The sequence below is a fragment of the Pantherophis guttatus genome, chromosome 6 (assembly GCF_059756535.1).
Source record: "Pantherophis guttatus breed Tessera chromosome 6, ASM5975653v1, whole genome shotgun sequence".
Classification (NCBI taxonomy): Eukaryota; Metazoa; Chordata; class Lepidosauria; order Squamata; family Colubridae; genus Pantherophis; species Pantherophis guttatus.
This window is the reverse complement of record NC_142068.1, coordinates 147,441-168,759: the sequence shown is the minus strand read 5'-3', so window position 1 is coordinate 168,759 and position 21,319 is coordinate 147,441. Positions and strand designations below refer to the sequence as shown.

At 49.8% G+C, this 21,319-nt stretch overlaps 1 protein-coding gene across 38 annotated transcripts in view; it reads left to right on the top strand.

The window, feature by feature from the left end:
• The first annotated feature begins 7,774 nt into the window (after window positions 1-7,774).
• Window positions 7,775-21,319, top strand: part of DLG1 (discs large MAGUK scaffold protein 1) — a 112,856-nt gene continuing 99,311 nt past the window's right edge. For 27 of the 38 annotated variants that reach the window (XM_034424611.3, XM_034424610.3, XM_034424608.3 and 24 more), the window contains exons 1-4: window positions 7,828-7,987; window positions 8,119-8,250; window positions 8,584-8,750; window positions 15,916-16,086. In XM_034424611.3, coding sequence (XP_034280502.2) covers window positions 7,969-7,987; window positions 8,119-8,250; window positions 8,584-8,750; window positions 15,916-16,086 — 489 coding nt within the window. In that variant the 5' untranslated portion in view covers window positions 7,828-7,968. Of the gene's footprint in view, window positions 7,988-8,118; window positions 8,251-8,583; window positions 8,751-15,915; window positions 16,087-21,319 lie in introns of all 38 variants that reach the window. The other 11 variants (XM_034424609.3, XM_034424606.3, XM_034424603.3 and 8 more) reach the window with 3 other exon arrangements.

Below are 21,319 nucleotides of genomic sequence, written 5' to 3'. Positions count from 1 at the left end.
GCTGCAGCCTTTCCTGGATCATGACTCCTTGCACTCAGTTACCCAAGCCCTCGTCACCTCTCATAGGGACTACTGCAACGCATTCTACATACAAACGCGGAGGAGATTCTAACACAGAAAGAAGCAATTTCCCCAGAGCTATGAATTACCAAGAAAACCAAACTGAGGAAACGGAAACGAGGTAAAAGGGCAGGAATTTTAAACAAGAAATAGGGGAAATAGAACTGCTCTGCCTTCGATCTTCCTGACAAATTTATGCTCACTTGCTAACAAGATGGATGAAATACTCCTTTTAAACAGATGCAACTTTGATTTTCACAGCACAGCTGCCCTATGCTTTATTGAAACCTGGTTACATGATGATATTGATGACAACAGCATGCAAATTCCAGTGTTTCAGATACACAGAGCAGACAGAATTGCAGAATCATCAGGTAAAAAGAAGGAAGGAGGCTTATGCTTATATGTCAAAAACAGCTGCTCTCAGGATATAACTATAATATATAAATTCTGTGATGAAAACGTAGAGTCTTTACTTACCAACTGTAAACCATTTTACTGTCCACGCGAGTTCTTCTCATTTCTACTAATTGCTGTTTATGTCCCCCCCCCACAAGCCTGTGTAAACAAGGCATTATGAACTCTAGCTGACCAGATCATGGAGGCTGAAGCCAAATACCCTGATTCACTGGCCATTATTTTGGGAAATCTAAACAAAGCAAACTTAAGGAAAGAGCTACCAACATACTTTCAGCATGTCAATTGTCCCACTAGAGGCAAGAATACTTTAGACCATTGCTACACAACACTAAAAGATGCTTATCAGTCCTTACCACAAGTAGCTGTGGAATACTCTGATCATTGCATGATTCACCTTGTACCTGCTTACAGGCAAAGACAAAGCCAACAATTAAATCAATGAAGACCTGGACCGAGGAGGCAAAGTTAAAGCTACAGGCCTGCCTTGACTGCACTGATTGGAATGTTTTCAAAAGTACCTCTGCAGACTTAGATGAACTCACAGATACTGTAACATCATATGTCAGCTTCTGTGAAGACCTATGTGTACTGACCAGGAACTTGCGAATACACAGTAACAACAAACCTTGGTTCACAGCTAAACTTAAGCAGCTATGTCGTTCCAAAGAGGAAGCCTACAGAAAAGGTGATAAAATGCTCTACAATCAAGCCAGAAATGTATTAACAAGGGAGATTAGAGCAGCAAAAAGAAGCTACTCTGAAAAGCTAAAGAATCAGTTCTCAACAAATGAACCAGCAAACGCGTGAAAAACTCTTAAAAATATCACAGGTTATGGCAAACCTCCTTCCCAGGCTGAAGGAAATCAACAACTGGCAGATGATCTGAATGTGTTTTAGTGCAGGTTTGAAAGGAAACTACAGCAACCTATCTCCACAACCCCCATCTCAGACACACTAACAACAGCCAAGCCTCCTACAACTGATCCCATTCCATTGGGTTCACAACCCCTAGTGATCACAGAAAAGGAAGTGCAAGACCTATTTCACAGACAAAAACCAGGAAAAGCTCCAGGCCCAGACAAGATAACTCCTTGCTTAAAAGTCTGTGCTGACCAATTGGCCCCCATCTTCACCTTTATCTTCAATAAATCGCTAGAAATGTGCTACGTTCCTCCTTGCTTCAAACGCTGTACCGTCATCCCAATGCTGAAAAAGCCCACCACCAAGGAACTGAACAACTACAGACCACTTGCTCTAACATCTGTAGCTATGAAAACTTTTGAAGGGCTAGTGCTGTCTCACTTGAAAACCATCACAGATCCGCTGTTAGTCCCCCTGCAATTTGCATGCCGAGCAAATAGATCAACAGATGATGCTGTTAATATGGCTCTGCTCTACATCTTACAACATCTTGAATCTCCAAAGACCTACGCAGGGGTCCTCTTTGTAGACTTTAGTTCAGCATTCAACACCATCATTCCAGACATTCTTCTAACTAAGCTAAACCAGCTAGTAGTACCTGAACACATTTGTAAATGGATCATAAGCTTCCTAACAGACAGGAAGCAGCAGGTGAAGCTAAGCAGAACCACAACAGATACCTGTACTATTAGCACAAGGGCCCCACAAGGCTGTGTGCTCTCTCCACTTCTCTATACCAATGACTGCATCTCAAGTGATCCATCTGTTAAACTACTGAAGTTTGCAAATAGAATAGAATTCTTTATTGGCCAAGTGTGATTGGACACACAAGGAATTTGTCTTGGTGCATACGCTCTCGGTGTACATAAAAGAAAGATACATTTGTCAAGAATCATAAAGTAAAACAATGATAGTCATAGGGAAACAGTCAATAAAAATCTTAAGGATATCAGCAACAAGGTTATAGTCATACAATCATAAGTTGGAGGAGATTAATAGTAGTGCAGACTTAGTGAATAGTTTGACAGTGTTGAGGGAATTATTTGTTTAGCAGAGTGATGGCGTTTGGGAAAAAACTGTTCTTGTGTTTAGTTGTTCTGGTGTGCAGTGCTCTATAATGTCGTTTTGAGGGTAGGAGTTGAAACAGTTTATGTCCAGGATGCGAGGGGTCTGTAAATATTTTCACAGCCCTCATTTTGACTCGTGCAGTATAGAGGACCTCAATGGAAGGCAGGTTGGTAGTAATTGTTTTTTCTGCAGTTCTAATTATCCTCTGAAGTCTGTGTCTGTTTTGTTGGGTTGCAGAACCAAACCAGACAGTTAGAGGGGTGCAGATGACAGACTCAATAATTCTTCTGTAGAACTGTATCAGCAGCTCCTTCGGCAGTTTGAGCTTTCTGAGTTGGCGTAGAAAGAACATTCTTTGTTGTGCTTTTTTGATGTGTTTGATTTGGGGTGTCCATTTTAGGTCGTGAGATATGGTAGAACCTAGAAATTTGAAGGTCTCTACTGTTGATACTGTGTTGTCTAGTATTGTAAGAGGTTGTAGTATGGGAGGATTTCTCCTAAAGTCCACCACCATTTCTACAGTTTTGGGTGTGTTCAGTTCCAGATTGTTCTAGTCGCACCACAAGGCTAGTTGTTCAACCTCCCGTCTGTATGTGGATTCATCATTGTCTTGAATGAGACTGATCACTGTTGTGTCATCTGCGAACTTCAGTAGTTTAACAGATGGATTGTTTGAGATGCAGTCATTGGTATATAGACAGAAGTAGGATAAGCCCATCCTCCTTGTGCCAGCAGAGAGGGCCTACTATGAATCCGATCGGTCAAAGAACTCTGACTCTCGGGATCCAGAAGAGCCTTTTCTGCCGTTGGAACCTCCTCCCCTCCCCCCGACCCGGCTGGCCTGGGAACCCCAAGGGGGAATTTTGCACGCTGGAGGGGGCTGCTGGATTGATGGCTGACTCCACCTCACCCCACTTGCTCTCCACCTGTCCATCTTTTTATCATATTGATTCATTCCCATTTTCTTTTCCATTGTTTATTTTATTGTTGTATTATTTTACTTCTGCTTTGTTTACCCTCTTTTCTTTCCTTCCTTTTTATCGTTGTAAGTGGCCTAGAGCAGACCCACAGCGACATAGGCAGCAAATAAATTTAACAAATAAATACAGAAAATAAAGCCAACATTAAGCAGAATTGCAAGAGTGGCCCATGAATGTTTGCAGAATAAATAGTAAAAACTCCCTCAAGTCAAGGTCAGCAAGCCCTGGTGACTCTGAACACCTGCATCTCATCTTAGTGACAACATGGAAGCGGTTGGCCAGAGTTTCTCCAGGGAAGGTCACCACGTGTGTCCTCCATGGTCCTGAGCTCTTGGACCTTGTCATCGGGGGAGTTGGGGGCTCTTGGTGGTGGTGGTGGTGGTGGTGGTGGTGGTCTCTGGCCATGGAAGTGGGAAGCTGTGGGAGATCCCAGGCTAGGCCCTTTGAACCTCCTCTTTGCCTCCTAGATCCCTTGGGGTGGGATCTTGCTGAGTCCCTTGCTGCTTCAGAGAAGGCTTATCACTCTGAGGGCGAAGGGATTGATCAGAATGATCTCTTTCAAGAATCTCGGGATCTGGGTTGGTTCCAGACAATGCTTGGACATTTCCTGAGTGATCCATTGAGTGCCTGGCAAACCTTTGGCCATAGAAAGTAGTTCACGCTCCTGATCTGGTTGCCCCTAGTTAAGGGATCCCTAGTTAAGGGATCCAGAGGGTTGCCTTAGTTCACCCAAGTGCTTCTGAAATGAATCTGGTGGAGCCCAGCAAGAGCTCTGATCATCTTGCCGCACACAGCCGCCCTTTCCTCTGCCTCGCCTGCCTGGGTGTGGCAGGCAGGGAATACTAAATGTCCAAATGGAAGTTTTCTTCCCCATTTCCCCCTTGGCTGTCATGATCAGGAGCTTCAGTACATGGTGGGGGCTTCTGGATGTTTAATGAGAGAAAGACGTTGAATGTGGCCCGGGGAGGGGGGCAGGCTCCTTGGAGAGAGAGGCTTCTGTCTTCTTTACCCTGCAGGTGCCTCCGCTGCCCCACGAGGCAGCCAGGCTTTTCCCAACATGAGCAAACCACACCAGGAGGAGGGGATGTCTTGCACTGAGCTTACCCACTAGGCAGCAAAGAGGCTCCAGAGCCTTGGGGACTGCGGCTGCCTTGGCCTGGTGCACCCTCATGGATGGAAGGGGCTGGATTGATGCACCCTGGGGACTCTGGAGGGCTCTTTGGCTGCAGCTGGAAGGAGCCAAGCTTGGCAACCGGCTGCTGCTTGGCTCTATGAAGGACCTGCCACCAAGACAGGGTAAAGGCTGGACAGAGGCATCTCCATGCCCAGGGGCTGTGGGGGGAGGGACCTTCCGTACAAAAGCTGCTTGTTTCTGGCGCCGTCAGGCACCACATGGCAGAGCTTGGGGCCTCCAAGCCATGCAGACGCTGCCAGATGAATTAGGCTTTGTGAGAAGACAGCAAGTCCATCTTGGCAGGGAGGTGCTGTCTCCAGAGCCCCCTGGGAGCTGGCCAGGAGGGTCTCCCTGACCTCCATTCCCTAGAGAGCCAGTGGGACAGGGACAGGAGCTGCTTCCTCCCCCTGCTCCCATCAGCCTGAAGCCTCTAGCAACCTGAGCACTGGGAGAGAACAGGGAGCAATGCCCCCTTAACTCCCCTCTCTCTGCTGCTGCTGGTTGAAACACAGCATTTCTCTCCTTCATCCTCAGCCCCAAAGGGCTGGATCTTTTGTGGTGGTGATTCCCAAGCAGACTGGAAGCCACAGAAAAACGCAAGGTGACCCAAGAGAAGGAGTATGTTGAGTGCAAGTGAGGCCAGCCTGCCAGCCCCCAACGAAGCAGCAGCTTCTGCCATTGCCCAGGCGCTTGAGATTTGCTCTGTTCGCACATCTTCGCACAGCCCCCCCCCAGCAGTCCTTCAGGTGATATCAATCCTAGCCATCCCTTCCTCCATGCTCTGAACCTCACCCAGTGGTGGGTTGACCCCAGTTCGCACCGGTTCTATAGAACTGGTAGGAAAACTGGTGGGAGGCTCCGCCCACTGACCCTGACATCATCAAAATGCTTCTGCGCATGTGCAGAAGTGTGCGCAAGTTGAGTGAAGCGAGCCCCATTGCGAACCGGTAGTAAAAGTAAGTAGAACCCACCCCTGACCTCACCACATTGATTCTCCCAGGTGCAGTAACAGTAACAGAGTTGGAAGGGACCTTGGAAGTCATCTAGTCCAATCCCTGCTCACGCAGGAGACCTATGCTAGGGATTTGAACCACCGAACTGCCAATCTTTCTGATCGACAAGCTCAGCGTTTTAGCCACTGAACCACAGCTTGCAGTGATCCTGACCCCCTTCACGAACCCCCTTCAGGTCCCTCCTCCCTTTCCCTTCACCCAACGTTTCTCTCTTTCCCACAGATGCCACCAGGCCTGTTTTTTGTTTCAGGATTCTCGCATTCTGGCTTCACCTTCTCTCCTGAACGGTTGGTTTCCCTGGAATGGGAAGTCGCTTCTCCACCACCAGCAGCCGGCCACGGAGTCCGTCTTTACCCAATCCATCCCTCACCGCTACCCCTCCCATCAAGGAAGCCGCCACTGGGCTCAGCCTCGGTCTTAGCAGGGAGGCCTCCGTGAGCTGGCCTAGCCCTAGTGCATTTAGGCAAGGTAGGTGACTGGAGGTAGTTATTTCATGTGATACAGAAAATTAAACTTCATTAAAATGATAAAATCGTAAAAAAATATTGGCTGGCTGTCTCTGAAAAATACAACAAAGCACTGTGAGAAATCTCAGTGGCAGCCATACTACCTCCATAGTCCAGGCTGCAAGAGGATGGGCTTTCCCCCACTGCCTGAGGGCTGAGGAGGTTGGTGGGACGGGAGCATGTTTCCTTGTGGTTTCCACTTGTGAGACACCTCAAAAGGAGCCACCAGCAGCAGCCACCTTTCTTTGCAAATTTAGAAGAGCCACGTTAGTCCACAAGTGGCAACAACTCAGGAATCCAATAGCAGCTTTTCCAACTGGCAAATTTCATTAAAAGCAGTAAGCTTTTGTGAACGGCGGTTTAATCATAATGAAATATTATCCCTGTGCACTTATGTGGTCTCTGGGCCCTAATGAAGCCCACTTGTTCTACAGAGTGAAGAGCCTGTGAATCAAAGCTCTTTCCTGGTCTTAATAGGGAAAGTCGGCCTTGCCAGCCTGTGATTTATAGCCTGCTGAGTAGAGACCAGCGGGTCCAGGGTCGTCTGACTGATCAGGTGGAAAAGGCCACGAGATGGTGTATGGATTACATGCTCGGGTGGGGCAGGGAAATCTGCCCCCTCCACAGTAGCCCCCCCCCACTTCCCCTGGGGCTGCAGCTGCAATGTGTCCTCTTGCTTTCCATCCAGGCAAATGCGGCGGCAGCAGGGAGGGGTCTTCGCGGGGAGCGAGATCAAAGCGCCCCTCTGAGCAAACATTTCCACAGCCACGCGAGTGGGGAAGTGGCTCCATGTGTCTATGTGGGCTGCAGACGAAACTCCGTCTAAACTGCCAGTCCGCTTGGCGCATCTCGGCCTGGATCGACCCTCTTGGGGCAGAGCTTCTCCCGTCTGCCTGTAGCGTTCGGGCTCGAAAAGCTCCCAGAGGCAACACGCGAAGCCAGCGGGGCTAGAAACCGCGGTGCCCACGCCGGGCTCCCCCGTCACCCAAAAGCAGGCAGAGGCGCCGCGGAAAGTCCGCCAGGGCTCCGTCTGCGGCGCGCTCCGAAGATGCTCCCGAGAAGAGCCCCCGGCGGCGATGACTCCCCCCCGCTCCTAGCACGGAGCCCCCCCCCATTTGGCTCCCGAAACGCCTGCAACAAAAGGACCCCCCCCCGCCCCGCTCAGCGGCCCCTCGAGCGGGAGACCTCGGGCGCCGCGACCCCCGCAGCGTCGGGGGAGGTCGTGACGGGGCCGGTGCAGCCAAGGGCCCTCGACGGGGAGAGCAGGAGGGGGTCAAGTTCCGCGGGGGCGGGTGGCGGACGGGCACGGGAGGCAGGGAGAGGCGCTTCGTCCGCGCCGCCTTCCTGCCGGTCCGAAGGGCCCTCCTGCGGGCCTGTCCCTCGGCCGGGGAGGTGGCCGGGGGGTGGTGGGGAATCAGAGCCCCGACCGGCAGACCTGGCGGCTGCCCTCCGCTCGAGACCGCGACCGGCGGCGCTGGGATCGGGCGAAGGGGGGGCAGTCGGGGGCGGGTCCGGGTCCGGCGGCGGCGGCGGCGGGCCAATCGGCGGCTCCCGCGCGCTGGCTCTGCCCGAAACTTTCTGGGCGGGGCCGAGGCCTGGCGCTCACCTGGTCCGCCCCGCCGGGTAGGTAGGAGGCGGGCCGGCGGACGCGGATTGGTGGGCGGCCGGGAGGCGTGGCCAGGCGCCCGCCTGTGCCGCCATCTTGCCTGAAAACTTTTGGGCTCCCGGCGCCGCCCGTCCGCCCGGAGGGAGCCAGGAGCGTCGCCGAGGAAGGAAGGAAGGAAGGAAGGAGGGAGGGAGGGAGGGAGGCCGGAGCGGCGCTCGCCATGCCCGTCAGGAGGCAAGGTGGGCCGGCGGGGGGGGGGACGGGGGGAGGGAGGGGAGAGCGGGGGGGGGCGCGTGCAGAGGGCGGCGGGGCTCCGGCGGGGCTCTGACGGCTCCCTCTCCGTCTCTCCCGCCCGCCCGCCCGCCCGCAGACACGCAGCGCGCCCTGCGGCTCCTGGAGGACTACCGCGCCAAGCTGAGCCCACGGGAGGACCGGCAGCTGCGCAGCTCGGTGGAGCGGGTGATCGGCATCTTCCGGAGCAGCCTCTTCCAGGCCCTGCTCGGTAGGCGGCCCCCAGCAGCCCTCTTCCCAGGCGGCGGCCGCAGGGGCCCGGGGCCGGCAGTCGGTCGGGGGCGGCCTCCGTCCCTGCCCGTCGCGGGGCCTCCTCTTCCCGGCTCTCCCGCCACAGCTCCTCTCCCAGGCGCCCCGGGGGTGGCGTGGCCGACGGCCCGGGGGTGGGGGGTGGGGGGTGGGGGGAAACTTCCCGAGAGCGGAGTTTTCCCTTCGGCCTCTTGGCTGGACACGGGAGGGGGCCTTGTTGGAAGCGGACGGGTCCTTTAGCCTTCGCTCCGGGAGGAGGAGAATCCCTTCTGAGGAGCCGTTAATGAACCTCCAGATATCCAAGAGTTCTACGAGGTGACTCTACTTGAAAACCCCAGGAGTGCCGATCACCCGAAGCCGGCTCAACCCGTCCAGCCCGGGGGCACCTGGGACTTCCCCAGTCCGCCAAGCACCGGCCTGACTTCGGAGACCTTGCCCAGCAGCCAGACTGCCGACACCCAGGTAGGTAAACCCAGAGCCGGCCCTCTGTCTCAGGCTCTGCCTGGGGATGGCAAATGGGGCGCTGGTGTAGGACGGGCCCTGCCCCCTTTGGGAAGCCTCCTTCTTGGAGAAAAATGTATTTTGTTTTCCCTGCCTCTAAATGGGGGTAGCTGAACTTCTGGAAATGTTTCGGTTTGTTGTGCAACACTTGCAAATAAGTGTTATAGTAACAATGGATTAAAATGTATTAACGCGGGAAGCCTTTGAATCGGAGTTAGTTTCTGACTTGACTGAGATTGAAATGTTTAGAATCTACTCCAGAATTGCCTTGGTTGCAAATTGCACCGGCATGATAGTTTCCCCAAACAGTCGTGGAAAAAAAAGATGCCCAAGGATGCATCAGATCAGAAGGTTTGGGGTGGACTCCCCCCCCTTGGAAGAAGTGGGTGTTTGGGAGGGGGCTGCTGAAGGGTGGCCTTTCAGAAGGGTGGCTTGAACTCTGATAGAAAAGCCCCCTGCCTGCTTTGGGTTTCTCTGCCTAGGTGGGCACCTGGGCAGTGTGCTCTGGGGAAGGGGGACATGCTGTATGGGGGTGGGGGGGAGGAGGCTTTTTTATTGAGTCTTTGCATTGGTCGGTGGGTGGGCAGGAGATGTTGAGTGCCCAGAGGAAATCACCCCCCAATAGATGGCTAACCAGTGGCTGTCACTTCTGAGTCAAAGGGCAGAGAGGACCTTGCTGTGGCCCCCCTCCAAAGAAACCTACCCTTGGTTGGTAGAGGGAGAGGAGAGCCCAGGGCCCCTCCAAAGGACCTAGTGGGATGTTCATTTAGCCTCTTCATCCTGCCTTTGGATGCTGCCTTCTACCTCCAAATCCCACTGCCTTGAACAGCCAGAGGCCTGCGCTTGGGCGGGACCAGTGGGCGCATGGAGATTTCCCACTGGAAGGGCAGTGGGGAGGCCAGAGGGGCTGGCTGTTAGTCTTCCTTCGTAGTTGGTCTGACTACAGTGGACACAGTTGTGAAATGCCCACTGAGAGAAATGTAGTTGGTCTTCATTGAATTTCTTTTGTTGGGCCAGGAGAACCAAACAACAATTCTTTATGCCCTTCTTTCACCATTGTACATTTGGGGAGAAATGTCAACCTACCAACTTATCTACGTGTGCATGGTGTAAATGAGCTTTTGAACAGTTCCTTGTTTCTAGATAGGTGTGTTGGCACTGATGGTAAGCAATAGCGGTTAGACTTATATGCCACTTTACAGTGCTTTACAGCCCTCTCTAAGCGGTTTGCAGAGTCAGCATATTTTCCCCAACAGTTTGGGTCATCATTTTACCCACCTCGGAAGAACGGAAGGCTGAGTTAACCTTGAGCCTGGTGAGATTTGAACTGCCGAATTGCAGGCAGATGGCAGTCAGCAGAAGTAGCCTGCAGTACTGTACTCTAACCATTGCGCCACTGTGGCTCATAGTGATAGGACAGAATTTTTCTCACGCCCAAACTGAATTCTACAAACTTAGTTTACTTTAATTGTTATGGACAGAGAGGATGGAACAAACTTTCTTCTACTGAAAAGACAGATACCCACAGCAGAATAATGTAAATTTGTTGTTCTTTTTGGCAAACTTAGTGGTTTTTGCCTCAGCCCTTGAGCAGGGATGCAAGGGAGTTATTGTCACTTAAAACTTAGAAAGAGGGATAGGGGGACGGGGCACTTAGTGTTCTGCAGAGGAGTCTTTAGAACTGGAAGCTGTTTCAAAGTGGTAAGAGGGAAATTCAAAGTCATGTTAGAAAGTAAGACTTCGCAGAAGTTTAGAGCCAACTTCCATTGGAGGTAGTGGGTCAGGCATCAGTAATTACGTTTCAGCCTGCTTGGGATAAACATATGTCCATCATCCGACAATTTAAAAAAAAACAAACCCTTAAGCACAGATTCGATGGACCACTAGTCACCATCAGTTATCTATGTTTTTTTCTATGTTTCTGTGTTTCCGATGTTCTGGCAGAAAAAGGCTGCCCTTGGGGCTGTATCCTCTGGAATACCATGAAATGCTTCTGGTAGGGATTAACGTGTGGAAAATTGCCAGATGGTCCCAAAGTTGACAATGTTCCCCACAATTAAAGCAAATTCTTCTATGCCTACCAAAACTACATTTTTCAAATTTCCAATTTCTCTGATCCCAGCATAATTCTCTTACTATTCACATCTAATCTTAACACTGTAAGATTAAAGGCACTTCCCTCTTCTGTTTATGTGGATACGAATATATAAAGATGTACCATCGAAGTAAGATGCATTATTTTTGGAGACTTTTAATTCCAGTTATAGTAACACGAAGCCTCTCCTTCCAGCTATCCACAGCTGCTAAGCGTTATTTAAGAGTAAAGGGATGGACATTTCAAGGGGGATGAATTGAGGCTTCCAGCTGTCCATCCCTCCTTTTAGCAGTGGGGAGGGAAAGGATTATTCTTTGCTGTCCACTACCTGTGAAACTTCCTCCTCCTCCTCCTCCTCCTCCTCCTTCTCCTCCTCCTCCTTCTCCTCTATGAGACTGAAAAAAGCCTATGTCCCTCCGGAATATCATCAGTTGGATTCCTTCAGGGAGCCCCCTCTTGGGGGTGCAAGCAGACAAGAGGGGCCAAGCTGTGAGCTCTTTGGGGCCAGGAAAGTCTCTTGCTCTCCCTCCATTCTTTGGGGGTTTGATCTTCTACACCCCTTTCTTTTCTAGAGCCTCTTTGGTATGTACAGTCCTATTTTGTGGAGAAACTTTGCTTCCTTATGGAATTAGCATCTTGGCTTGGTAGCCAGTCTCTTTCTCTAACTCCTCAGGTTCTTTTTCTCATCCATTTTCACAACCCACTAAATACCTTTCTTACTTATAATGATTTTATATAATGGTTACATGTTCTTCACTCATAGCGGTGTCACATGTCTTCTCTTTAATTTTCTGAGTTTAACCATTTTCTGACATTAAAAACTAATCTTCCACAGTCCATACCTGACGGTGCACTAGTTGACTGAGTGGCCTTTCTCCCTCTCTTCCTGGCTCCTCTGAGATGCTGAAGTGGTGAGTCGGGCGATGCCACGGGCACCGTTGCCTTCGGCTTCCTTGGAGCCTCTGTAGCTTGGAAAGAAAGGCTTCTCTTCCCTTATCCTCTTCCGCCTCTTTCTGCAGTGGGAGAGAGTTGATCCCATCCAGGTCTCCAGGGATCCTACACTCCTGCCTTCCTCCCTCCAGATCACCCATCGGTAGGCCGTGTCCTTCCTTGACCTGGTGCTCATTTACCTCACGTTTACCGAGCATCTGTTAACTCTGTGCTTATGATTCCATTGTTTTGGCTATATATTTCTTAGTATCATTGCTGTGCCAGTCTTCATACAGATTTATGCCTTAGATAATACTGTACAGTATATATTTTTTGAGTTCGTGGCCCATTCCAATTCATGCATTCATACATGTGGCACGTTTATATGGCCATCCATTTTATAATCCAATAAGTGACGAAGGATTCTGATTCACCTAAGTTCAGTTATAGCTGAATTATTGAATTTTTTTTAAAAAATAATTTTTATTGAACTGTTTTTTTAAAACAAAAAATGAAATTTTTACAATTTTCTTCTTTCCAACATTTCTGCATCAGTATTCATTTCTTATATATCCATTGATATGAATCCTTGGATTTGATAACCCTTCACTTTCACTTTGGCAATTTCATGTTTTCCTGGAGGGGGAAGATTCTCCGTGCCCTCTTTGGAAGCGTGGGTCCAGTCACTTGAAAAAGAACGTGGGGAGTTGGAGTAGGGCACCCCTAAGCCAACCTCTCTGAGGAATGGGACAAGAAGGTGGTGGGTCTGTTTAGGGTGTAAGTATGACCATGTCTACAAGTGCAGGTAGTCCTTGACTTACGACCATTTGCTTGTGGAAGGACATTGAAAAAAGTGATTTACAGCTGGTCTTCACACTTATGACTGTCTGGCATGGCATCTCCGCAGCCCCTTGGCAACCAGCGGGTCTCTGTCCCTGGGTTTCTACCATTTGCCACCTTCCCCAACCGGCTTCTGACAGGGAAAGTCAGTGGGGTAAACTGGATTAGTTCAGTGACTGGGTAATTCACTTAAGGACCACAGCAAAAAGGTTGTAAAATTGGGTGTGACTCACTGCCCACCTTGCTTAGCAACGGGTGTTCCAGTCACAGTCATCAGTGGGGGACTATTTTCCCCCTGAAATGGGCAAGCAGGACATGGACCACTGCCCCCGTGGTTGAAAGAAAGCAGATCTGGGAGCGGGGTGGGGGTGGGGGTGTGAGCTCTCTCGACAATAAGAGAGGTTAAGCAGCATTGCATCCGCCCCCCCTCCCCCCCATTGCTCTTTGCAGTGGATTCCTGTGCCTTCTGAGGTGGGTGGGGGATTGGATTAGAGATCCCTTGCAGACAAGGGAAAACTGTATGTAATCTTCTGTTTCTCTACCCCCACCCCCACTCTTTGTTATCTGGAAATGAAAGCTGAGTCTGTCACAGAAGCAGCCTAGCCAAATAAATATCTAATAACTAAATAACTAGAAGACTGGTTGGGTTTCATGAGCCTGGTGTTTGTGGAAAAGCGCTGGCATCAGGAGAGCATGGTGGGTAGGGATGGGGGCTTGACCAGTTGGGAAAAAGAGCGGGGTGGTGGGGGTGATGGAGAAGGAGAAGGACTGCCCTGCAGAAGAGGGGGTGGAGATGGGGGCAAACAAGAGGGGGTTATTTGCAGGGACAGAAAGGGGGGCAGTTGCTTAGGGAATAGGCCAGGTCCTCTTTCCTGTGGCTTATCTTTGCTGACACTTATTCTGTCCTTTGCATAATGTGGCTTGTTCCAGGAGGGGGAGGGGGACGGGGGGGAGGGAGAGAGAGAGAGAGAGAGAGATGGGGAGATTTCTGTCTTTCTCAGGTCATGGATGGTTGTGGGGAGGCTGAAGTTCCAAGGGATCATTTAGTGCCAACATAGACAATTTCTTTGTTTGGTAGGTCTGCACTATTTTTTTTTTTTTTTTTGATCATCTGAAATAAAATGCCAAGTTCCTGAACGTTTCAGATTCTGGCATCGTGGGGGTTTTTTTTGGCCAAGGTGCGTTTCAGGTGCTACTTTTAGAGACCTTTTTCTCTTTTCTTAATTGCTATCTCAGGTGAAAGAAGTCTTGGAGGGAACATTTTTAAAACTCTTAAGACAAAAAGCTGTTCACAAAGTCAGTGGTACAGATAGTCTTCGACTTATAACAGTCCACTTAGTGACCATTCAAATTTACAACACCTGAAAAAAATGATTTATGACTGTTTTTCACAGTTAAGACCTTTGCAGTATCCCCCCTGATCATGTGATCAAAATTCAGATGCTTGACAACTGGTTCATACTTACGATGGTTGCAGCATCCCAGGATCACGTGATCCCCTTTTGTGACCTTCTGACAAGCAAGGGGGAAGCCAGATTCATTTAACAACCAGGTTACTAACTTATTAACTGCAGTGATTCACTTAACAACTGTGGCAAGCAATGTCATAAAATGGGGCAAAACCAGTGGTGAAAGGCAAATTTTTTTGCTACCAGTTCTGTGGGTGTGGCTTGGTGGGCATGGCTTTTGGGGGGGGTCATGTGACTGAGTGGGCATAGCCAACTTTTTTTAAAAAAACTTTTTTTACTGCCTATTCGCCCAAACCGGTTGTAAAAAAATGCTGAATCACAGCTGATTCAGCTGTGCCGCGTGATCATCAGAACCTTTTAAAAACTTTTTAAATGCATTTTTTTACTACTGGTTTGGGCGAATAGGTAGTAAAAAATGCTTTAAAAAAGTAAACAAAAGGTTCCGATGATCGTGCAGCACAGCTGTGATTGTCGGAACCTTTTTTTTTTTTTTTTTTCTTTTTCTTTTTAAAGCATTTTATCACTATTGGTTTGCCCGAACCAGAGCGAACCGGTAGCATTTCACACCTGGGCAAAACTCACATAACAAATTCTTACTTAACAACATAAATTTTGGGCTCAGTTGTGGTTGTAAGTCGAGGACCAGCTGTATTGTTTGTGTGCTGCTGTTCTTCCCTCCCCGCTTCTGTACCTGTCCTGCTTTGTGGCAGGGGAAGTGGCCTCTGAGAAGGGCTGGCTGTGCCTTAGAAGGCGATTATGCCCCTCTAATTTAGGAGACTTCTTCACCAGGATTTGACTTGGATGGCTATATAAACTGAATAAATGAATGAACGAGGGACTGAAAGGCAAATGAAAATTACACATTCATTGTTGGTCTCTGAAAATAAAAGAGACAGAGGGGAAGCTTTGGTAATATAACCTTGATTTTACAGGCCATTTGAAGAGAAAGGGTGCCTGTTAAAGCCAACTATTTGTTAAAGCTGAATGTATGAAATGTGTATTAATTTTATATAAAATGTTTGTGCAAAAATTAACGTAGTTGAAAGTAAAACTTGAACTCATTCCAGAACACAATTAGCCTGAATTCAAATTTTGTTTGTTGCTGCCAAAGTCTGCTGAATGAAGATTTGTAAAATCAAGGTTTTACTGTAAAAGACCTGATGAATTAGTGCAAATAGTAAAGGTCTAAGTTTAATCCGTAGAGTTTAAAGTCTGGGATTTGGGTCCCCCCAAAGAGAGGAGAAGTTGAAGGAACCAAATGCCGGGGACCAGTGGCCTCTGAGTGTGAGCAAGCAGGGCCCATTTGCAAGGGTGAGACAGTCTGGCCCAGAGGCTCTCTTTATTTGTTATTCAGATATTTCTTTTAATTATTAAGATATCAGCTGTTTCTTTTGCATGTCCAGGGTAACATCGTTTTGTGTGTCATTCTTATAGGATGTCATTTTTAAACCCATCACTCATTTTGAGTGTTTTCTAGAACCTTGGTTACTCCTGATAGGCAATAACTAAGTTTTGGGTACTCCTGATATGGATAACCAGGTTTGGGGCATAATACTTGAGATGCCATAATAGCACTGCATAAATACGAAGTAACATAAAGAAGCGAAAAGCATCGGTTGGGGATGGCAGTGGCCAGGAAGGCCCATGAAAAGGATCTTGATGTGCCCCATGGGAGGTTTTGGAGGAAACTCACTTGCCTTCCCTGCCGGAAGCCTTAGCGGCACCTGGCAAGACACATGTGGCTGTTGAATTCGGTTTGGTTGTAAAAATCACCTCTCTGTGCACATTGCAGAAATTCAGCTCCCAAGATGAAGACTCTTTTCCCTCGGAGCCCAGCGGCTTTCCTCAGGCTCCGGGCACAGGGATGCCAGCTCCAGAGCTGGTGCATGTGTCCGAGAAGAACCTCTCACAGCTGGAGAGCATCCGTGGCTTCGTTGGCCACTCGCACATTTCACCAGCCAAGGTAAGAGCAAAGGCTGGTAGTTCGGGACAGCTGCGGGAACCAGTTGGAGCCCCAGGGGAAGCTGGCCTGTTTGGTCCGGCCAAAAGTTGATTAAAGGTGGGCAACTCTCGGCCGCAGCGGTAGTCATCGGGACCATGGCTGGTGGGACGCAATACTGGAGGCAGCTCACGCTCAGGTCCCTGGTCTCCTATCTCTCTGATCTTTGCTTCATCATTAAAGTCTAAAGTTCTGATTTTCTTAAAACTGATTGCCCATTTCCTAGTATAGGTAGTCTTCAAGTTATGACCATAACTGAGCCTGTAATTTCAGTTGTAAGTCGTTGTGGTCATTATGTGAGACATCATGTGACTGATTGTGACTCAACGGCTGCAATATTAGCACTACGAAGCTGGGCAGGGTGGCGCAGTGCGACCTGAACCCAGGGAGGCTGCAGAAAGAAGTGGCCCCTGCATCCTGGGAAACCCCAAATGCCCGAAAAGCTGTAAGGGCTTGGGTGAAATAGCCACTCGGTAATCGTCCATCGCCCCAACCCAGCCTCGCTCCGGGGTGGGAAGGCAGGAAGCAGGCAGGCCACAGCGATGGGGAGGCCTTTAAAGCTGCTGCCATCCAGGCCTTTTTTCCACAACTGAACTGCCCCTGCTGATGGCTTCCCTGCCCCTGTGGGCTTTTCCTATGGGGCTGTGATCCCCCCACCAGGATTGGGTTTAGCCCCCCCCCGCATCACTCATGGATGCAGGAGAGAAGTGAAGAACATCTAGGACTTTTAAAGGAGGGGGGAGGCTTGCTGCCTTCGGGTACACATGCATGCACCCCCGCCCCCAAACGTTGGGAGAAAGGGGGCTGGTGTTCCAAAGAGTTTGGACTTTTTCAAGGGGACTCCAAGCCTCTTCTTCCTCCACCCAGTGACAAAGGAAAAGAGGAAGGGAGATCTCCTCCAATACTCTTCCTCCTCCTCCTCTTCCTCCAGAGCCCTAGAAACAGGCCGGAGAGATCCTTCAGGGTCCTTATATATGTGGAGGGCCCCTTCCCACAAAACTAAAAGCGAGCTTGCACCACTTCCCTTCCTCCCTGTATGGATTCCAGTGGGCTTTTTCTTGCTTTTGAACCAGGGATGGGGGGGGGGGACAGGCAAAGGTTGAGTGGGGGCACTGATTCCTGAATGGGAGGGAAGCCACTGGCTGGAGCCGCGCAGGGGGAAAGGCTGGACGTGGCTTTATGGTTGCCTATTTCTGGGGGACACCTGCCTCTTACGGCCTTCCATCTCCCTCAGGCTTGCTGGGAGGGGGCAGAAATGCCCCAGAGCTCCCTTTGTGGCGGGGTTGGGGGGGAGCACCTGCTTCATTTGGGGCTTCCCGGGTGTTTATGGGCATCGAAGGGAAGAGAGAGAGGCAGGAGGGGGCAGTTGCAGCACAGCCCTGCAGTAGGGACCTGTTGTAGGGGTGGGCAGAGTGCCAAGCACCCAGTTTTCATCATGTGACTGCGTGGGGCGCTGTGACGGCCATAACTTCAGGCACGGGTCTTAAGTCCCTTTGTCAATAATTTTGAATGGTCTCTGAACGGTCATAAATCAAGGACTTGCTGTATTAGCAGAAGAATCCAGTGCAGGTGTTAATGGTGTAAAAGATGGGGCTTTAGAGGGCTTTAATGAAATGCAGTATGTCTAACAGTATGCAAATTCTGGGCTTGCTCCTGGCTGTCATATGAAAAGTTGCATATTCCCTCTTTCTTGGAATCAGGTGGTTATCACGGAGCCTAAAATAATAAAAGCATTCCTTTTCTCTGCCACGTTTAGAGGGCATTTATTTAAATGAGGGATACAGTGTGGAACTTTACTGAGGGAAAATGCATATCGGATAGAAGGAGGCTGGGGATGAGCCCCTCATCCTTCTGAGGTGGCCTCCTTAACCTGACTAAGGGCGATGGGCTTACAAACAAGCCCTCACACAGACCAGTCGGTGACAACATTTAAGGGATTTTATTACAAACACCTTAACTGAAGTCGCCTTTGCGTTTTAGAACACAAGAGTGTTTCTGATTTCTAGAAATCCTATTTTGTTTCTCCAATGCTTGTTTTTCTATCTCCTCCTTCCTTTTCTTTTCGATGGTCTGTCTCTCCCCTTCCCACGGTTTTGGGTTCTCATGTTCCTCTCCTGCCTTTGTGCCCACAACTCCTTTGAGCCTGCTGGGCAAAGAGTCCCGCTGGCTTCACCCGGCCTCTTTTGGAGGGCTGCAGCTCTTGGTGGCCCCCAAGGACTTGGCTGCTGCTCTGCTCTGCTTCAGCATCATTCATGTTTTGGCCACTTTGTGCTGCCAGGACCCGAAAGGGGCAGTGCTCCAGGTTGCCTGAAATGTTTGCCCTGGCTAAGACTGCTGCCTGGTTATGCCAGCACCTGTGGCTGCGAGATGGGCGCAGTCCAGAGGGCTCCCACTGCTCAGCCAGCCCACTGCTCTGCATCCCCCGCCCCTTTTTCTGTGTGTCCCTCTCTTCCTTTGTTCTTCCAGTCTTCTCTTGGTGTTTCCCGATAACTTCTTCAGCTGTTCTTGCTGCTTCAGCTTGCCGGCTCCCCTCCTGTTTGGCGGTTCCTAAACAACCGCAGGAGCAAGACCCTCCTAGGAGGGGAAAGCAGAGATGCTTTGTCATTGCAGTGGACATCCAGGGGAAGGAAGAAAGAGCCAGGAGGCCAAGGGAAACACTCGAAATAGCTGCACACCCTTCATTGGCGTCCGCTGGCATTTGGCCTGGTAGATAGAGCAATGTTGCTTTACAAAGACACTGGGAGGTTTTCTCCCGAGAGTTCTGTCCACGTGTTTACTGTGTATATGTGACAGAGAGGGAAATTTGGGAGAGCTGCTTCCCTGCCAAAGTCCCCCTTCATAGGGCAGTGTGAGCCGAGTCTGAAGTTGGGACATAGTTTAGATAACCCCAAAGACCCTCGAGGGCAGCAAAGGGGTCTTGAGGAAATAACAGAAGAAGATTATTTCATTGCCTTAAATGCTTTCTGAGGCTCTCTTGCTGCGTCGGAGATGTTCCTATCATATTTCTCCATTTCAGAATATTGAGTTACTAATAAAAAAGCTGAACCTCTTGAATAAATATAATTTATAGGCAAAGTAGCCATCTCATACTGCCACTAGATGGCAGTGGTGTTGCCAAAGGAGATGCCCATCCCAGGGAGCCTGAAGGGGAGCCGGAATAATATCCTGAATGAATGAATACACTCTTCCTGCAGGTGAAGCAGCCAGACGTGGTGGATTAATGACTGTAAGGACATGGGTGGCGAATGGTGAGATGAAGGAAACAGGGTTCACCCTTCTTCCTGCATGGAAGAGGCTGTGCTGGGAGTTGCTTCAGGGGGGTTGAGGCATCTCCGAATATGGGCGAGTCTCCCAGCACAGAGAACACAGTGGTTCTGGATGGAGAAAACCAGGATTCTGACCAGCCTGGCATTGATGTGGGGAGACATTCTGAAAGCCACTCATGAGCCCCATAAAAGAGAAAATAATAGGAGCCAGCGTGGACCATCAGGGAGGAAGTCCTGCTAGGTAGGCTAATCTTAGTTTATTCTTGTGATTATGGGGCTGACTAGTCTGCTGGCCGTTGAGTCCCTGGTGGTTCTTGTCGCTGTGTCCGGGGAGGACACGGAGGCTCCAGGTGGGGCCTTGAGATGGAGGGACTAGGGCAACATGGGGCAGCTGGCAAGGAGTTGGTCTACAAGAGGATGAGCTCTCCAGCTGATGGGGGCGGGGCAGCAGCAAGAGGGGCAGAAGCACGGCAGAAGTGCTTGGGGTGGGGGCAGCTCCTGGGGCCTGGCTCCACCAGGGTTCGGGTTGTTGGGATGTCCCGAAGGAGCTGCCAGGTTGGGAGAGTTTCATGCTGGATTTGCTTTGTGCTTGTGGAAGGCCTGGATTTTTTTTTTTTGACCCTCCTGCTCTTCTCCCCTGCTTAGACCCAGAAATCTGCCCCACCCCAGGAACCTTTCTCAGTAATCTTTGAGATGACAGGAGGGGGTCCTGTATGCAGTTGGTGTAGGATTAAGCCAGAGAGCCCAGGAAACGGGGAGGATAATTCAAATGTATGCTCCAGCTGTTAGACTCAGAATAATAGATCCCAGCGTTAGAAAAAGCTGCTTGCCAGGCAGAGCAGTTTGAGACTGCGGAACTACCAGCCCAGAGTCCTTAGAGCATCCTCCCCCACCCCCCATTTCTCTGGGGCATGTTGATGTTCTGCCTTGAATCGGTTTTGCTTTCCTCTCTTCTAGCCTTTATGGGGCCCCGGCTCTTAATGGAGATGCCGCACTAGTAGGAAAGCAATCGCAGAGCTGGTCTCCGGCCAAGACTGCCCTGCCAGAATCTGCCCTGGCTTTGTCCCCTGCCTTGCCGGCACCCACTGTGGACTTTCACCAGCCAGATTGGGAGTAAAGGCCACAGTGAACTTTGTGCAATCTCGATCCCTTTAAAAAACACTTATGGCTCCCTGGGTCTCCCGCAGGATTCTCTGCTCTGTATTCTTTCTTACAGTGTGGCAGAGTTGGGCGTTCAGGATGGGCCTTGGGTTCTTATTAGGAAATTCCCTTCAGGACAATGGAATTAGTGGTAACTTCCTAAATACAGCAGTTCCACCAGTTGCAAATCCACCGTCTGCCCCACCAAGGATTTGATACCTCTTTTTCAGGCTTCCAGGGTGCTTCTCAGATGCTGTTCTGAATATTCTGCCAAGGGTTAATGGACTTTCTTGGGCACTTCGAGTTTAAGATTTCACATAGTTTGATTTATTTATTTATTTATTTATTTATTTAATTATTTAATTAATTAATTTCTATACCGCCCTACTCCCGGAGGACTCAGGGTGGTGAACAGCCAAGATAAAATACAGATAATACAAACATTAAAAGTCCATTAAAATTATTAAATATTTTGGCCAAAAACAAATTTAAAACACCCAATTTATAAAACAAATTAAACGATTTAAAAATTTAAAAGGGAGTGTTAGGCCAGGCCAGCCTGCTGAAATAAAAATGTTTTGAGAGCACGACGAAACGTGCACAGATCCGGGATCCTCTGTATCTCTGGGGGGAGCTCGTTCCAGATGGTAGGTGCCCCCACAGAGAAGGCTCTCCCCCTGGGGGCCGCCAGTCGACACTGGCCAACGGCACCCTGAGAAGCCCCTCTCTATGGGAGCGTACTGGTCGGTGAGAGGCTATTGGTAGCAGAAGGCGGTCTCGTAAATACCCCG